Source organism: Lonchura striata, chromosome 5, assembly GCF_050655825.1.
Source record: "Lonchura striata isolate lonStrDom1 chromosome 5, ASM5065582v1, whole genome shotgun sequence".
NCBI lineage: Eukaryota > Metazoa > Chordata > Aves > Passeriformes > Estrildidae > Lonchura > Lonchura striata.
The window spans coordinates 29,516,670-29,535,280 of NC_140707.1; the positions used below are offsets into that span (position 1 = coordinate 29,516,670).

The following is an 18,611-nucleotide window of genomic DNA, read 5'->3' on the forward strand; positions in this document are numbered from 1 at the left end:
CAGCTGAGTGCAGCAGGGAGCTGTTCTGCATGGGCTAGCCCAGGCCTGAAGAGGTGCTGGGTTTGGCAGCCAAGGTTGGACTGGGTTGGGAGCAGCAAGGGTGGCATGTGAGTCACATGGCAAAACTAGTAAAGGAAACCTGGTCACCCCCAGCATAAAGGCAAAGACCACCCAGGGCTTCCTAGCATCCTTACAGGCAACCTCCTATCCCACTCCCCATCCTCTGTCATGCCAGGCAGCAGCAGAATTAAAGCAACAGAATCCAACTCCCATGCTCCTTGCGGGTATTGTCTTTGCTTTTGGCCTGGGCAAGAGAGGACTTGTGCTAATGGCTTGCTTTCAGTAAATGCCTGCTCTGAACTGCTGTAGGGCACAGCCCCCACCCTGGCTGCAGCTGCCTGGCACCCTGTTCCCGCAGAAGGGCTGATACCAGTCCCTGGAGTGGGAGAAGTTGCCCAAGGGGAGAGTGCCCTGCCTTTAGCTGGGTGTGCTGTTTACAGCAGTGTCTGTCCGTGTGCTGGAGGACTGCTGAAGATGCAGAACCTGGTGTTACATGGTGGGACTGGACCAGAGACTCCAAGGAGCCTCTACCTCCTACTCTGAGTTGTTTCAAGTGTGAAGACTGGAAGTATGGGTGTTGTTCCTAAAGTTAGCATCTTGAGGGCCACAGGACAGGGATACTTTGTCCTTCTACAAGATGACATGGGGGCCCCTGCTTGGTAGTATTACTGCACTGGGAACCTGGTGCTCTTTGTCTGCAGTAGCACTTACCCCTTTCTTCCCCAGGCCCTTGGTGAAGGATGGGATAGATCTATCTGGAGGCCTTCAGAGGAGAATTAACACTCTGGGGCTCTCTCAAGGGACTGTATTTGTTGCTTACCTGATTCCTTTCCTGTCAGCTCTTTTTGGCACAACACCTCCCTCATGTCCTCTCCTCTCATTTCTGGCTGGGAGACAGATGTCAATGGGAGTCAAGTACTGGGAGCTGCGGTCAAGGAAGCTGAGGAGCTCCAGGGAGTGCCAGGGCCAAGGTGTCTTCACAGGGCAGGCAATAGCTGCAGTTCCAAGAAACTGGCACATCTCGGTGAGGATATGCTACAACATCACTGGCCAGAATACAAACTACTTAGAAGAGTTTGGTGAGGAGCAGGAAGCTGAAGTAAGAGCATCTCCCTTTCAGAGAGGTTTCTGCACTCAGGGTAAGATTTTCAAGCTTGTCAGACAGTCCTAGTCAGTGACAGGACCATCACAGGAGTTTGTTCGTTTTTTGCTGTAATTAGGTCACAAGAAATCCAGAGTCAGGTCATTGTTTAAGTCAATGCTAAAAGTTGGGAGGTAGGTTAGAAGCAAAAGGAGGCGCTAAAAGCTTGATACCATACATCTTCTCCAAAAACCACGTATTAATTGTGTATTGTCGTACTGCATCTTTGTTGGAGGAGGAAAATCACAACAGATCAAGATACATCAGGCATGATCTGGTCTGATCTTTGCTGTTAGCAAAAATTAGATTGTATCATTTCTCTCGGGTGGAGTTGTTACTCTTGACGTGGCTTCTTCACTGATGATTTGGGGACAGGACATCATCTTCCTGACCCCTGACAGGCAGGAGGTCGGTACATGAGCTCAAGATGTGTTCTGATGTGCTAGCTGAACTTCACAAGTCTGAAAGTAATGCCAGGATCACAGTTTCACTGATGTAGGTTTGAAGAAGAAATTGAGGGGTTTGGAGTTAATCTTCCCCATAGTTATTCAAGGCACATTTGTTCTAGAAGTACTCTGGACTGGAAGATGAAGTTTTCAGACACTGCAGTTGTTTCCCTTATGACAAGGAGCTTGTTGCGTACCCCAGTTCTGCTTCAGAGGCACGAGCTCAGGATTATTCCTGTTGCACAGCTGAAGCTGGAAAAGAGTCCACAGAAGTGAGCTTTTTGCTATATTTGAGTACATAAGCTCATCTCTGGCTGTTGTGATCTCTTCAGCTGGCCATGGCAAAGCTGAACTAAACTTGTGCTGTGGATCTCCAGCCAGCATAAAAACCAGCTGTGAGAAGGCTTCCGTCAGCATCCTACTGATTATGTTGAGACTGCATAGCCCATGATGGAGGAGTGTCACCTTTGAACCCATACTTAAATTACAGAATAGCTGACAAGGTCTGTTATAGCCTGGTCAGGTCCAGGTGTCTCAGGACAGACATATAATACATGTTCTTCTCTCACATCATTCAAGTGCCCCACACCTGTTACAGAGGGGTCAGGGCTCCAGAGACATTACAGCTGAGTCAACTGCCAGAATTACTTATAAGTCCTTAAAGATGCATTCTCCTAAGCCAGCAGAGAGGGTGACTCCAAAGCAGGTGAGTGCATTGTGCTTGCCGAGGGCTTTGGCAAAGACCTGGGTTGTGCAGGAGCTGGCAGCAATGACTCGGTGCTGCAGTGAGACCTGAGATGTGAGGGTGGTGGTGGGGGCAGCTGAATGAAAGGTTAAGTATTGCAGAGCAGCTTTGCCTAAATGCTGGCCTCATCCTCCTCACCTGCAGTGTGACTGGGTAGAGGAGCAGACCAGGTTTCCCTTCTGGACTACAGCCAGTGCTGCAAACCTTTCCAGCCTAAGCAGTACTTCTGTATCACTTCTTGCCTTCACCATAAAGGTAAGCAAAGCCACTCAAGAAGCAGCTTCCCTAAGCCTGAGGTTATCTAAGTCTGTAGGCTTAGATGTTCCAGGAACAGGGCTCTGATGTGAGGCCAAGCTGAGTGGCCTGCAGGGCACCAGAATCGTCCAGGCTCTCAATGGAATGGCTGGAAGAGGGGCTTGTGATATTGCATCCTGTGTAGCCACAGGTACCTCTAAGGGACCTCATACCAGTTTTGGATAAAATTGGAAGTTAGTTTACTTTTCTCTGTGTCTTAGGAGGAGCCTGTTTTACTGTGTGGAAGAATAGCCAGGCTTTAGTGACTCCAATCCCTTGGACTCACATCTTCATGTGTGCCTTCTAAGCCTTCTCCATCCCCATCTTGGGCTCTTTTGTAACTGCTGCCAGTGAGTAAGGATGCTCGTGGGATGGGTACACCTGCTCCATCTCCTGGTGAGATGTTTCAGCTGTGGTTTGGTTGTCTCCTGGTGTTCACATCCTTCTAGGTGAAGAGTATGCTGGTGTATGCCCTGTGGGCCTCCTCAGCTCCTTAGACAGTAGGATTTGGGAGATGGTTTGGGAAGTGGTCAGACCTGCCTCTTTAAACTGCCAGGTTGTTATTTCCTCCATACACTGCTTTATACTTATGGGATGTGCTGTAGGAAGGGGGTGACATTGCTTAGAGGATGGTGTGACAGCCACGATGATCCTGGCCACCAGCAGCTGGTGGGAAGTGGAAAAGGCATAGGCTTGGCCCCATATTCAACAACTTTGCTCCTGCTGTGGGTTGAGTACAGGGTCAGTAGCCTAGGAGAGCCATAGTACCAGCCCTAGCAAGAGCTGCTGGGACTGAGAGTGCCCTTGCTCTGCTCCCCAAGTCCCATCCACTGCTGCCATGGCCCCCCTGTAGCACACAAGGAGCATGACAGCAGCAGGTGAGCAGCACAACAAGCCCAAGAGGAACACTCCCAGGCCCAGCCAAACTGGCTGGGGCACAAAGCTGCCAGACACAGCACACCCATCTCTCTCCCCCTATATCCTGGGAGCAGAGCCTAAAGTAGCATAAAGCCTTGCTCACTCCCTCTCTCAGTTTCTCTGCTCCAGGCTCCACTTAGCATAAATTATTCAGTGCCAACTGGCTGAAGCCTTGTGTGGAGGCATGCAGCGGTTGATGAGCTTTCTGTCATGGGAGGTGGGCAGGGATGGGGATGAGCACAGCCGGGGTTTGGCAGAGAGCCAGTGAGCAGCGAGGACAGACCTGGTCTCCTGCCTGTCCCAGCTCCTGGGGCTGCCAGGACGCCAGAGATGAGCACAGCTTGGGGAGTTTGCAATTCTGCTTTGGGGACCAGCTCTGGGAGCTGGAGAGCTGCTGTGAGGACAGGAAAAGGGGGATGATAATATTGGCAAATACCAACTGCACAGGAAGAGGTAGCGGGAGGACCAGTCCCCAGCTGATAAGACCACTAGGATTTAAGCAGCAGCCTCAACACCATCTATGACATTCACTTGGCTGCTGGTCCCAATGCTGTCCATCAAATGGGTATCTGTAACCTTGGGCTTTAGGATTATCCTCCTTTTTGTCCCCTGTGAGCAGCACTCAGGCCCTGGGGGCACAGGAGGGGCAAGGGGTACTGCTGGAATGACACAGGGGCTGTCTACCCTCCTATCCCCTCAGGGACATGAGCAGCTCCCGTGCTGACACCTCCTTGCTGCAGGGAGCATGCCATGACCTGGTGCTCCTGGCAGCAGCTGAAGGCCAGGCATTCAGTTCAGGCTGGACAACAGGCATGGCTTATGTTCACCCCGAGGTCTTAACACTGCCCTGGTAAGAGAGGGAAGGGCTTAGGCTTACCTGTTGTTAAGTCCCAGGGGGTGGTCTCCTCCCCTTGGGAAGGACTCTGCAGTGGGTGCTCAGCCCCCCAAAACCACACCTGAGAGCCCCATCAAGCACCAGTTTGAGGCTCCGTGGCTCCTGCATTAGCTGGAGGGATGCTGTCAGAGGAGGTGGTGGAGCCATGCCTGTCCCTGGTCCTCGCAGGGTGAGAGTACCACAGCCACAAGACCACAACTGGGCAAATGCAGGGAGTCTGGGGATCAAGCATACCAATGAGCAGTATCTTACTCCTTTTGTTTTTTCAACAACTAAGTGAACCAAGGCTTTTTAATGGAGGAACACAACCCTCAAACCTAGCACAACTTGCCTTCCCTTGGGGAAGCTGCCCTTCTGGACACTTCTGCTCTCTCCTTGACAGGGATGCTGTTTTAGCAGTTGGATATATACCACATCTAAACATTGCACTGCCTGTCACGTAAGTGACTGTGGCAGACGTTCAAACCTGATGGCACCTGGCACTGCCTGAGAGCCAACAAGTTCATGGGAGCGGGGGGGGGTGACACAAAGCAGCTTGTGCAATGAGGCTGCTTGTGAGCACCTGGAACACAGAAGGGATTTGGTTTGCTTCACTCCTGCCTGGGGATCTCACCCTTGGTCACAGTGCTGCATCTCTGTGCTGGCATCCAGTGTGAAATGGCACAGGAGGTGTGCCAAGAGCTGCATCCTCAGGCTGCTTCTGTAACAGTAAATACTGTGGTGTTTGGGCTTTCTTTTTGTTCTTCTGTGGTGTTTCAGACCTGGTTTTAACCAGTTAATACAAATGAGCTAATTTTAGGCCACTGGAGAACAATTTTTGTTCCTGTTTACCTCTTAGGTGTGGCAGGGCAGTAATAGAAGCAGGAAATCCAGCCTACAGCACTCAGTGGGTGATAGACAGATGGGAATGCCAATTTCAGGCACTGCTCTTAAATCCTAGGGTGCCATTTAGATACTTCTGAGCCCTCCATCTGCTGTCAGTCTTTGTGCCCTCTGTGCTACTCTGGCAGAGACAGATGCCTTGTGTTTACCATAAACATGCTGCTTAACACCAAGTGGCAGTTTTCTGTCAGGGGAGCCAGAACACTGCTCACATTTAACACCTCAAAGGCAACCAGTACCATCATCAACTAAGCCCAGGAAGCCCTGGCTATGTAATCTGGGGTGTGTCAGAGGTACTGCTCATGCACAGCTTTTTAAAATGCATCTTCAGCTGTCAGCAGCACTACCTTACACTCCCAGTGGCTGCTGTAAACGTGACTCAGCTCAGCCCTGACTCACAAGTGTGAGTCGCACCCACCCACCCACCCGCTGTGTGAGGAGCTGTGTCCACCCGCTCCCCCTCCCATCCAACCCTCCCTCTACACTGCCTACGGGCAGGAAAACAAACTCCAAACACAAAATCTTGGCCAAAAAACAAGCTTCAGCAGTGCTGCTGATCAGCAGCTGTGTGTCAGAAGGGATGCTGCTCTTTGCTCAGCTGGGAGAGGACAGTGGTAAGTAGAAAAAAGCATTTTTCTTTCCACTGCTGCTGGAGCTGCCTGGATTTAATTACAGTAGAAAAATCAGCAAAGAAAGCAGAGATGGAACAGGGTGGACCTGTTGCAGTTGAAACATAACCAGTGGACCAAGCTAAAAGTCATGAGAAGAAGGCAACCATTCTTGGTGCAGCTTCTGTTCCTGTAAGAAACCTTGTGGAGTCTGAATTTATGCTAAACTTCTTTAACCATTATTACTACAACCATGTAGAACACAGCACCAAACACTCTGGACAATTTGAATCAGCATAAAAGGAATGATTGACCTTTGTTTCCAAAACCCCCTTCCTTAAAAAAACCAAACTGAACAAACAAAAAAGCAGCCATAAAAATGTTTTCTCTTTTTTCTTAAAAGTAATAATTATAATACATTAGAAAGAGTCATGGAAGAAGTGTTCCACGCTGTAAACAAGACTAGCAAATAAAAAGGAAAGCAGACAGTAGCCAGGCTCTCAAAGTGCATGGCCAAGAAACCCTAACCTCACCCTCTGGCCCCTGCTGGAGCTGGGTCACATGGCTCCTGCTGTCAGTGCTGCAGCCACTCAAAGTGCTCTATCACAAACAAACAACACAAAGAAAAACAAACTAAACCTAAAAAACCCCAAACCCACAGCACTGGTCTTTACCTCTACATGGAAGGCAGCAAGGCCAGCATTGTCTCAAGGCTGCAAGAGCAAGGATGGGGGAGCTGCTTTCCCATGTTTGCTCACAGTAAGAGCAGTTTTTGCTGAGGGGTCAAGACTCTTGCAGAGGGCTGGGCAAGGCTGCAAGTGGCTTTATTAGGCAATTTGTGCTGCTGAGCTGCCACCCTCATCCTTCTCCTTCCCTTCTATTCCCAGGAAAAGAGCTGAGGCTGGGCCAGGCCTTGCTGCCACAGACCCACCATGGCTGCAGCTTTGTCTGCAGCAAGAGGCGGAGGAGGAGCCAGAAGTGGCCATCTCCCTGGGGATCATGCACTGATGTGTTCCAACGACAGCATCATACCAAGGACAGCAACGCATGTTGCTGGTAGTTCCCCGACTGAGGACCTTGCTGCTCATTCCCATTAGGGCTCGGAGGGAAGGACAAACCCCACCTCTCTCCCCACCAAAATTAATGTTGAACATCATGCACCAAATGCCATGCAATGAGTACTGTGCATTTAACAGCTCTCCACCTTTTCAAATGTTAATACTGCAAAACATCCCAGATACACTGTGTGAGGAGTCTGGGTGCACAAGCAATATGATGTGCAAAGGCTGTGTGCGTGAAATGAGGGAAAATGGGTTAAAACAAGAGGAAAGAGGTCTCAGCTCTTGCATGTGTGAAGCTCAGCTGCATTAGAAGGAGTCCTATGTGGGCTTCAAGGAGAGGACAGAGCCCCAAGCTACAGAAGCAAAGTCAAGATGTGACCAACAACTCTCAGATGCTTGTTGTTGCTTCCCAGTGAGCTCTTGTGGCCAGTGGGCTGCTAGCAAAAGGCAATGGATATCTGTCCTGAAATACTGCTCAGGTATTTTAACATACAAATAACGTTTAACTACGCACAATTATGGAAAAACATACTCTAAATTAAAAACAATTCCAGCACCGTTGTCCTAGAAAGGACCTGTGGTGTCTCAAAACACAAATACTGAACATTCAAAGAGCACTTTTCCTCAAACAGCAATGCTTGACTCCTCACAACACCCCTGCGAGGTAGCTAAAAGGGTTATCCCTGCTCTGCAGAGGGAGAGGATGGGCAAGGTTGGAGGCTCAGTGGAAGATGGGGCCTGGGACAGAGCTGGGGTTCCAATGGAAGCTGAGGGTGCTGTTGTCTGGCTGGCTACATCCAAAAAATCCAGTGCTCCCTTTGACACTCCCTGCTGCAAACATAAACCACCACACATACACAAGGCAAAATAAACCCTGATAAATCATAGAACCATAGAATATGCTGAGCTGGAAGGGATCCCCCAGGATCATCAAGTCCAGCTCCTGGAACCCACAAAGTAATTTAGCTGAAGTTTAGGTAGGCTTTAGAACAGGTTATGCAATTGGAGCAGCCTGTGAGATAAAAAAAAATAGTTTTCCAAGTCTCCTTAGAACTTAAAGGAGCTTTTGCTCAGGATCCCTGTTGAAGGAATGGCAATCCCTCTTGCAGTCCCACCTAAGGTGGCACTTGCAGCTACCCCTTCTGGACAGCAAAGTCAAATCCAGCATATCTGGGCTACTTCCTGCTTTTTCAATGATCTGGATTCCTGATGAAGTCTCTTCACCTCTTAGGGGTGAAGTAGATGCTGTAACCAGAATTTTGGACCAGCTCTTTCTATGGGTGTCTCCCCAGATCCCTGCACATCTCCAGCCAATGGCCTGGGCAGTGCAGAACCTTGGGATGGGGAGGAGATGGACTGACCTCTAGGACTTGGTGCATGAAGGGCAAGCGGGCATGTGGGCACCTATCATGTCCAAGTTTCCTTCCTGTTGTTAATTCTCTGTGGGCTCAACCAGAAGGGCTAAGATCAGGTTCTGAGCAATGTGCTCCCCCTTCCCCAATTCCTATGTCCTTTCCACTCTTGACACTTAACTTACTCAAAGCAAAAGTGGACTTATCTGGGGCACTGTGATTAGATGCCATCACACATCCAGCAGCTTGGTAGTGCAGGCAGGTTTCCTGAGCCAGCAGCCCCTTTTCGTGTTTGGGGAACAGAAAGGCAGCAAGCCTGCTTGCTGCACTGGCCCTGGGAAGGAAAGGCCAGCAGAGAGGGCACTCAGCCCAGGAGACCAGGCTCCACCTTCTTCACTGTCCTTGTCACCCTGAGAACCTGGGCTGGCAGCCCCCCACCAGGGTGACACCAAGGAGATGTCCAAGGGACTCAGCAGCTGTTAAATCTGTCCTCCTAAACACCATCCACCATGGCAGCAGGAGCCAGATAGAGCTGGGCACTGCTTTGTGGAATTGCATAGAGGGGGCAGCGGGTGCTGGTGTCCTGCCAGGATGCCATAGCACTGTCTGGAAATTCTGCTGCCTACAACTGCAGGTCTGGGAAATAAGATCTATTGCTACAAAGGCCTTTGAAAGCAATGCTGTAGCTGTGCTGATGGGGCATTGTAAAGAAAGCATTTCGGATTCTGACACCTTGTCCTGCTTGCTTGGTCGTGGGTTCCCACAGCAGAGAGGAGCAGGAGAAAACACAACAAACTCATCAGCCCTGCCTCTTTCCCCAAGTGATGAGACCTGGGGAGTTTTGAGGAACAAAAAATGAAAGCATTTTCCAATTTGTCCATAGGAAACACGCAAATCCAATCTGCTGGTGTCTCCTAGTGCTGGTGGCCACCACTTCGTCTCCTCGCTGGGCGCTCGTACCAAAGCACAGCTTGACATGCAATGGTGCTGTGCTGTCACCCCAACAGCCCTGCTGACAGAAGGGGATCCTGTAAATGGGGCAAGGGTCCTTCTCCAGAACCCACTTCTTCTCCCTTAACTTCCCCTTCCTCATCCCCACTAGAACGTCACCGATTTGGGCAGCTTTGCAAAGGAAGGAGAGCCTGAAAGGAAACTGTTCTCTGAGCGGGATTTGGCAACCTGCGGCACAAATTTTGGTTTGGGGCTCAGCGGGGGTCGTGGGGCTTTCAGTGCATTTGATGGTTTCTGGAGGCTTTTCTGAACCTCTTCCTCCTCTGGGTCTGCCGTAAGAGGTGGTGGCATGGAGGTGGTAGGCAGAGGATGTCCAGTCTCTGACAGGGGCAATGCCACCTGCTTTCTGTTCAAGAAGTCCTGCTCTGTCGCATGGGCTAGGTGGAGGGGAGTGGTGGTTTTGATAACGACATAGGGGCTGTTCCCTTCCACCACAGGGGACGGTGCCCGCTGGGCGGGGCAGCCCTCGGCCAGCCCTGCTGCCTCCGGCTCTCTGCTGGACAAGGTGGGCACACTGCCCCCCGCCTGCCTGTGCGCAGGCAGCGCGCCCACGGCCTCGGGCCAACGCGTGGTGCCGGTGGCACTGCCCAGCCCGTTGTGCCGCAGGCTGAGGAGCTCTCCTGTGGATGCAGCTTTGGATGCCGAGTGCTTCAGGCCCATTTTGTCTGGCAGCACTGCCCTGCAGTGCCTATCATCCGCCACCTCCTCCCCGTGCTCACTCTCAGGGGAGCCATCACCCTGTGACATGCAGGAGAGCCGCCGGCAGCCGGCTGCTTCAAGCACTGTGTCTCTGCTCAGGGAAGATGCCTGTTCTCCTGCTGGCAGGGCAGCAGCATTTGGCTGCCACACTGCCTGGTCCGTAGCAGAAAGCTCAGTGGTGCTGGAGTCGGCAGGAGCCAGCCTGCTTTGGAGAGAGGAGTCTAAGGAGCTGTGCTCAGCTGAAGCATGGAGGGAGACTCCATGGTCCACCACGGCACAGCCAGGAGCAAGAAGAGGCTGCTCTGGAGGCAGGATCGTGGGCAGAAGGTGTTGCTGAGCCTGTGTCTCGCTTGCCTTCAGAAGAGATGATGGCTGCCCATCCACAATGGGCTCCATCTGACTCTCCTCATCCAGTGGCTGCCCACCCGAAACAGGCACATTCGTTGCTTCAGCTGCTTCACTACCCTGGAAGGTGAGAATCCTCGCTTCCACCACTGTCATTCCTCCTGGTGTGCCAGGAACTCTGTGGGGATGGTGCTCCCTGTCTGGAGTGTGCTCACCCACCTGGCCATTCTGGCCATTGGCCGCTGTGTTTTCCTTTATGGCTACTGGATTGAGGGAGAGCTCCAGGCCCAGGGGTTTCCTTGGAAACTCCTCAGGCTTTGCTGCATTGGAAACAGAGAAAACAAAATAAAACCCAAACTGTGCATCAGTTTGTGTTTGCACGCCCTGAATGTGAGGAAGATGAATGCTTCCCCACAACAGGTGCCAGCCCCTCTGGGCTGCCCTGGATCGCAACCATGCCAGCGGGATGCTCTGGTCCCTGCTGGGCTGCCCACTTTCCCCTCTACCCACCTGGTGGGGGCAGGTCAAATTTCATCTTGCGCAGTTCAGTCATTGACACCTGCAGCTGCTCAATGACAGCATCGTCCTCATACTGCAGGGAAGCAGCAATTTTCTCCTGCAGAAATTCACGTAAATCTTCCAGTGTCATCTTCAGCAAGCGCTCTGGGGGATGGGAGAAAGGAGTAATGGCAGTGGCACAGACAAATTTCAGGGTAGCACAAGCATGGGTTACACCACACTTTGGTTTTATCTGGGATTCTGTTGCTACTCCCACTCCACAGTGGGACATCTGAATGCTTTTGCCTCTCTCCCACCTTCCCACTATTGCTCAGGGTCATCAATACGTATATATACCCATGCCACCTGAGCAGTTGCTTCTCAGTGGCAGGACCATGGCAGGTTGGGAGCTATGCTGATGAGGATGCAGGGTTTAGGCCATTTCTGGAAGTTCTCCCCATTGCCTCTAGGAGGAGGAAAAGCTCCATGAGACAGGCCCTAAGCATCATGCTGAACAGCCACTGCTGGCAGCTGCCACCACCAGCCAGGGATGCCAACCTGCACCAGCAGGCAGAGGGATGCAGGAAGAGGTGCTGGCCCTTAAAGAGGTGATAGACAGGGGTGCGATACAGGCAGAAATAGGTTGTAGAAAGAGATGTCAACCCGCACTACACATTCCTCAGGGAGGTAAGATTTCACAGCCAAACTGAAACATCTGCCTGCCAGTTTCTCATTTTCTGCAAACAAATAGAATATTTCAAGATTTATTTCTGGAGAGCCTGTTCTTCATTTAACTGAAGGAAGAGCAGGGTGGCTGTTTGCAGAAGCCAACACATGCAGTCCCATAAATTTTGCTGCCCAAAGGTTCTCATCACACACTCCTGCCCAGATGAAGGCCAAGAGATGGACACAGCAAGGTTATAAATTTATGGGAGTAAAGGGGTTCAGAGTTACAAAGATCTTGAGGCAGAAATATCACTGCCTTAGTGTTATGCAAGACAACCAGGTTTTGATCATTTTAGAAGTGTATTAGTGGATTTACTTGTTCCTCTACAGACTTTTCAGTTGAGCCACCACATAAAGTTCTGCAGACAGATGGGCTGCTGTCTGTATTGCCCCTAAAGGCAATCTGTGGGGTATAGTACAAAGGAAGAGGCAGCTGGGAGCATTTCAGGTGTGGTTTCTGTGTGACAAGCACACAGCAAGTTCAACCCTTGTGGCATCTCATTTCCTGCCCTGGACTGTGCCTTCTGTGGCCAGCGCAGGGCACCAAGAGGCTGGAAGTGGCCAGCAAGGTTTTTCAGGTCAGCAGGACAAGGGTGGCCCAGCATGGTGCCACCAGAGCCATAGGTGATGCAGTCAGGTGGGACCTTACTTTTGTGCAGTTTGAGGATGGTGTAAGCCATGGCTGTCAGCACCCGCTCCCCTTCCAGGATGTAGATATCCCACAGCCGCAAGGTCAGTGTGAATGGGGTCTGTTTCAAACACACAGACAAATCACAAAGGGGATGATGCAACAGAGGCTGCTGCCATCACTGCATCACCTTGCATCAAATCACACAACAGGCTTTGCAAGAATTCATCTAAAAAACAGAAATGTCTTTTTTATCATCTATGGCTTTTCCTTAAAGCTAATGAACTTGGGTGGCCGGGGAAATATTTAAAATCCATCCATGAATGCAGAAAAAAGAAAAACTTTCCTCACATGCTAACATGTGGATTCCCTTACCCTGGAGAGAGAGCTATCATCTTTCAGCCTTGTGAGCACAAACTCCTGTATCCATCTAGATTTCCCAGAAGGGCTATTTATGGGATAGGTCTGAAAGCCCAATGACGCATCACTAAGCATTAAAAAACATAATTCATATGGTGTCCAAAGAAGAGGTTTTTTCTTATATACAGGCTTATTTCTGCCTGCTAAAAACACCTCTGCAAAAGGTTTTCATTTGCACCCCAACCCAATCTGACAAACAGGATTGAACATTGAACAGTGATGGAACAGCCCATACGTCCCAGCAAAGATCTAAGGCACCTCACCAACACAGAAATTAATATTAATCCTACTGAGATGTTTAGGTTAAATTTAGGATACTGCACTGACTCTCCAGAGTTTGGCACAACTGACCACTGCAGCTCTTTTACCACACACTACTGCAATTAAGGGATTTTGCGTTTTATACAGTTTTTAGTGGCAAAAGCAGTGAGTTTCTCCTCAATGGGAAGGGGCCATCCACTGTTTTATAGAAGACAGGGCACACAGATGAGACTGGAGCACACAGATGTTCTAAATATTAGCAAGTCTGGACATGGCATTCAAGTCCAGTAAGCACAATGCTGACCCTAAAAATGAGGTAGTCTTGGCTCAGGACTAGCAAATAAGCTCTGGACAGATCAGGGTAATATTCTCACACTTCCACATGTTTCTAGTCCCAATCCACTCCTTTGCCTGCAGCTGCTGCACTGCTATTTGTTGAGGTTTGTGCCCCTAGCTCTTCTTCTTTCTAAGTTGTCTCCAGAGCCAAAGTGAGGTTAATTGCCTTTGCAGCAGTGCCAGTGGGCAAGAGAAAGATCTCTCCTGACTCTGAAGTTTATACTACTGATGCTGAGCCATCTCCCCACGACATGAGGCAGCTTGTGATGAGGCAGCAGGAACTGGCTTGTCATCAGTGACATGCAGTTATTTTTATCTTCTCCCTTTTTTTTTTTTTTTTTTGCTTTATGAGAGTGTGCATAATATCCCACCTTATAAAATATTAACATCTTCTTCAAAGTATGATAAAACACAGGCAGATTAACCATGCATGCAAATAGGAGAGCAGCAAAAAACCCCAGAGCATCCTCACCCGGTCAATGAAACACTGCAGGAACCACTTCGTTGTGTAAATCCCGGTGGTCATCTGCTCCTTGTCCTGGGGGAAGACAGCAAAGAGAGACAGGCATTTCACCAGGCTGGTTACTGCAGGTTCAGGCAGCTCATAAGGCCTTGGGGGAGGTTATTTGGTTGGTTTACTTTTTCAGAGATCTGGGTGCAGGATGTGGCTGTGGTTCATCTCCCATCTCCCAGAAAACCCCTGCTTTGCACACCAGTGTTGAAGCCCTGCCTTGGTTCTTTGCCTAAGACATCCATTGAACCTGGTCCTCAACGTGGCCAGATTTCAGCCATAGTATTGGAAAGGGATTTCTGGGAGAGGCTTTTCTGGCCCAATACCTACTCCAAGGATTTATAGAAACCTTCCAGGAGCTCAAACCACTCACTCCTTGCAGACTACCATTTTTGTTTCCATAGCAATTCCCATGTGAGCCTCTCGGAGCACAGTCAAGGCAGCTTTGGAAGCACCACCTCATTTACATGATGTGGCTGCGGCAGAAGCAGGACAGCCTGATGGGCTAAGGAAAACTCTTAAAAACCTCACCATCACCACTTCAGTCTAACACTTCTCCATCTGGTGCCCAGTGCTGGGATGTGTGCACAGCTGACATGACCTCTGCTGCAAAGCCAACAAAGTAGTGGGGATGGGAAGAGAAATAAGCCCATGGGATGAATGGCCAGCTCCAGCCTTTGCTTCTGGCTGATACTGTGCACCTGCAAGCCTGGAGAGCCTTCAGGAGCAGGAAGAAGGAGCAGCTTTCTGAGTTATTCCTATCCCCTTCCCTGCACATGACTATAATTAAGTGAAAACCTAACATGGCTGTTTCACTTTTACAGCCATTTGCAGCATGAAGCAAGAGCTGTTGCAGATGGCAATACAAGCACCTTTTGCTGGAGATGGGGGCCACCAAGCCTCTTGGAAGGATAAGAAAAAACTTCAGGAGTCTGCTCAGTGAACACCAGCTGTCTACACCAAATGCAAAGGGGGGCAAGGCCAAAGAAAAAAGGGAGAGAGCAGGTGCTGCAAAACAGTGGCCTAGACACAAGACTGGAGTTGGTGTGCCCTGCAGATGCTCCCGCAGCCACCAAATGGGCCATCTGCTAGAGAGAAAAGCAACTGGACAGGCCCAAGCAACAAAACACCCAGCAAATCTTATGTGCCTCCTGACTTAAAACAACAGCAAAGCACTTGGAGCTAATGACTGGAATGAGACTCCAGACAGACCAGCATCAGCCTTTGGACCTTGCAGCTGGTGTAAGCACACAGTCCAGTCACAATGCTGCTCCTCCTGCTGCAGGCTCTGTAAGTCTTCCTGGCTCTCCTGGGAAGCCTTTACATTTTAGCAGTCCCTCCACTAATGATCAGCAAGCAAATGATTACCATTCACCTCAGCAAGATTTGGGCAACCCATTTAATAAATGCCTGCCTCTGCAGCTGAAGCAGTCCTATATGGTTAGAAATACGTTCAGCTGTGCATTTATTTGGTAGAACACTATATGAACTGCTTTATCATTAAAATGTAGCATTATTATAGGAAGACCAACTGTAGAAATACCATGTGCTTCTTCAGTTTGGGGAACAGTTTGTTTAAAATTTGCTCGTGGTGGGCTTGAAACCTCTGCAGCTTCGGGAACCCAGGAATGAAAAAACCTTATAAAGAAAAGACAAGAGAAATAAAAAGAAATCAGGTAAGCTCTGCAGCAGTGACAGGGATAGTCTGACTATCTATAAACTCATCTCTCATCTCTTGCATCATCTGTTGAAGTTGGCTGAACAACAGGGTGCCCCTGCTACCTCCTCTTCACCCCCCTTTCCAGAGTCACCCCTCACCCCATGTGAGCAACAGGACTCTCAGACCAAGCCCAGCTGGTCCTTCTCACCCAGCTCCCACTGCCTGCCTGCAACTTGGCTTGGCCAAGAGCTCTCCAAACACACCTCACTGCTTACCAAGGTTCAGAGAAAAGCTGAAGATGTTTGAACACCACAAGCTTGTTCAGTGCCCTGTAATCTAGTGGGACACATATTTAAGACTGCCCAAAGTTATCAAGCCATAAGGTTTAGCTCTCTGCCCATGAAATAACTCTCTGTGCATAGATTACTGCTAACCACAAGTAAGATTAAAGGATCTCTAATGTGTTTGAAGTAAAACAATGCATCACACATTTAGTGGAATTACATCTACATTTAGTGTGGATACTCTAGGATGTACTTCTGTGAGACTTCTTATAAACTCATAACCTTGAGTTAATTGATTGCCAAGGGCAAGGAACCCTGAAGGGAGTACAGCACTTCTGTGAAAATGTTAATTACCTGAGCACTAAAGCTCAGGTGGATAAAACTCTTTTTTTTTGATAAGAGCTTGTCTGCCTCCAAGAGTGAAGTTCAGTTCCCCAGTCGGGCAGCGCAAGTAGTTAAGCCTCATGCACTTTAATTAAACGAATATGTGACAAGAAACAAAGTTCTACTGACCAACCTGAAGAATCTTCCTCTGGCAGACACCCCCAGCCCCCAGCCCAGCCTTACCATGCATGGCGTGGCGCTGGTTGGTGAGCAGCTGTGCCAGTGCCCAGAACGCATCCTCTTCATTCAAGTACATCAGGAGGATGGCTGCAATCTGGCTCATCCCTTGGCAGTAGCTCACTTCCTGCAACAGTCAAGAGGGGCACATGTGCTGCCATGCTGGCAGAGCCTACCATAATGCTAAAGCTGCCTGTACTTCCCTCTCCTCTTCCAAGGTCTATCCCAATTCAAAGTCTTTACCATTTATGTCCAAATTCACAGCTCCCATATGCCTACAGCATCTACCACATCACTGACTCATGGAGTAGTTTGGGTTGGAAAAGGACCCTTGAAGATTATCTCGCCCAACCCTCCTGCCACGGGCAAGGATAGCTTCCACCAGACCAGGTTGCTCAAAGCCCCATCCAAACAGACTTTGAATACTTCCAGGAGAGGGCATTCACAAATTCTCTGAGCAATTATTTCCATGCCTCGCCATTGTAAAAAATGTCTTTGTTATGGCAAATCTATCTTTGGGATGACAAACAGCATGTGGCTCCAATGCTGTTTTGGATTCCTTCAGCCATATATATGAGCACTGAAATAATTAAACAGTAAATAAATCTGGTAAACATTTATCTGGCATTTTTAAGGAGGGAGGCTCCTTAACTAACCCCCTGCACATATTCTAACTGTTCCCCCCTAGAGGTGGAGACAGTAGGTTCAGCTGCTAATTTCAGCTTATTCTGCCTGTATCCTTCAGCTAAAAATTACTGGTTTGCTGTAGTAAATACGTGTTTTCAACAAGGATACCATTTAGTGTAAGACAAGAAGTCAGAAACATGACAGACTGCCAGAAAACTAGTGTTGCTGAAAAGCCAAAGGGCAATCCCTTGTTCTTTGCTGACACTCGCCCAAACTAAATCTGCCAGATGTCATTTACCAGGTGACAAAATGAACAAGGGAATGAAACAACTGTGGAAAGATTCTTGTGCTGCCTGAGAGTCTTGCAGCTCTCTGTACAACCCACTATTAGGATGTAAAATTGGAATTACCACTGGCTAAATAAGTATGCGTTTACTACATATATATACACACATGAAAATACATATGTCTACACAAATATACACACTTATAAAGCTTTTCTTTTAAATATATATAAATATATAAAGCACAATGCTCTTCATGTTAACTGGACTTACTACTTACAGTGTTATAAACTGAGTATGCTGACAGGACGTGGAAGAGTGCCTGTTGCCTGGGGAGACAAAAAGATATTAAAACATCTGAGCATGAAGTCTCCAGCTTCATGAACACATCAGTGCATACACACAGAGAGCAAAGATTCTGAAAACACCCATCTAGCTAGTACATAATGTTTTTGCATGGGACAGGGCTCACAGAACTGGAAAGCTCGTTCCTTGGAGACTGTGTAGGGCAGCCAGGTGTGACTTACCCCAGTGACAAAGTCATTTCATCAAACCTTTCCAACCCCATCTGTCATGAAGACCCCATCCCTCCCAGATCCTGATGGGCTCACTCCATCATCCCAGCCATCCCAAACCAAGTCTTCTGCAACTGTGAGCCTTAGGGGACAAGGCACTGCAACAGGCTGTTGCTTGGCTCAAGAACTGGGGCTGAACCTGCTCCAGTGTGGACCTCTCTGAAGAAAGAATCAGCAGCCCAGCACCTGTGGGTCACACTGTGTGGTGATGGTTTGAGGAGAAGACAAAGATGGCTTTTCTCTGAGCCAGGGGACTTCTGGCTGCTGATCCAGCTCATCCCTCACAAATGCACTGGCAGGACTGCCCATATAAGCCACAGAAGCCTTCGATACTCACTTCACTCCATAGCGATCCCGAAACATGATGTGGTTTCGGAAAGTGCGGTTAACATCCAAATCTATCTGCTTGATTTCTGATGAAAAGCTCTTTGCTTGTTCTTTCATTTGCTGGAAGGGAGAGGGGCAGACAAGAAGCAGGAATCAGACACCATCTCAGCCTGTACCTCTCTCCACACAGGGAGAAGGCAGGATTCCTGCAGCAGGAGTAGCAGTTTGAGAGCAGCACAGAGCTATCCAGAGCAGGGGACATTGATGTCCTCCAGTAAGCAGTGAACTGCAGCCTGGAGATGAGCCCCTGACCCCTTGTCTGTGCCACTGGCCCAGGGAGAAGGAGATGACCCCACACTCACATCCTAAGACAGCAGCAGCTGCCAACCCAGCCTTCACCCATCTTCCAATGCAGATACTGAGTTTTCAGAATCTAAAACCTTTATAATTCAATTC

At 49.3% G+C, this 18,611-nt stretch overlaps 1 protein-coding gene across 6 annotated transcripts in view; it reads right to left on the reverse strand.

Moving 5' to 3' along the window:
• Window positions 1–6,369: 6,369 nt before the first annotated feature.
• Window positions 6,370–18,611, reverse strand: part of LOC110484447 (USP6 N-terminal-like protein) — a 75,488-nt gene continuing 63,246 nt past the window's right edge. For all 6 annotated transcript variants that reach the window (XM_021555067.4, XM_021555065.4, XM_085581650.1 and 3 more), the window contains 8 exons: window positions 18,166–18,275; window positions 17,534–17,582; window positions 16,349–16,469; window positions 15,381–15,475; window positions 13,799–13,864; window positions 12,331–12,430; window positions 10,968–11,120; window positions 6,370–10,777 (listed from right to left, as the gene is read on the reverse strand). In XM_021555067.4, coding sequence (XP_021410742.3) covers window positions 9,501–10,777; window positions 10,968–11,120; window positions 12,331–12,430; window positions 13,799–13,864; window positions 15,381–15,475; window positions 16,349–16,469; window positions 17,534–17,582; window positions 18,166–18,275 — 1,971 coding nt within the window. In that variant the 3' untranslated portion in view covers window positions 6,370–9,500. The remainder of the gene's footprint in view (window positions 10,778–10,967; window positions 11,121–12,330; window positions 12,431–13,798; window positions 13,865–15,380; window positions 15,476–16,348; window positions 16,470–17,533; window positions 17,583–18,165; window positions 18,276–18,611) is intronic.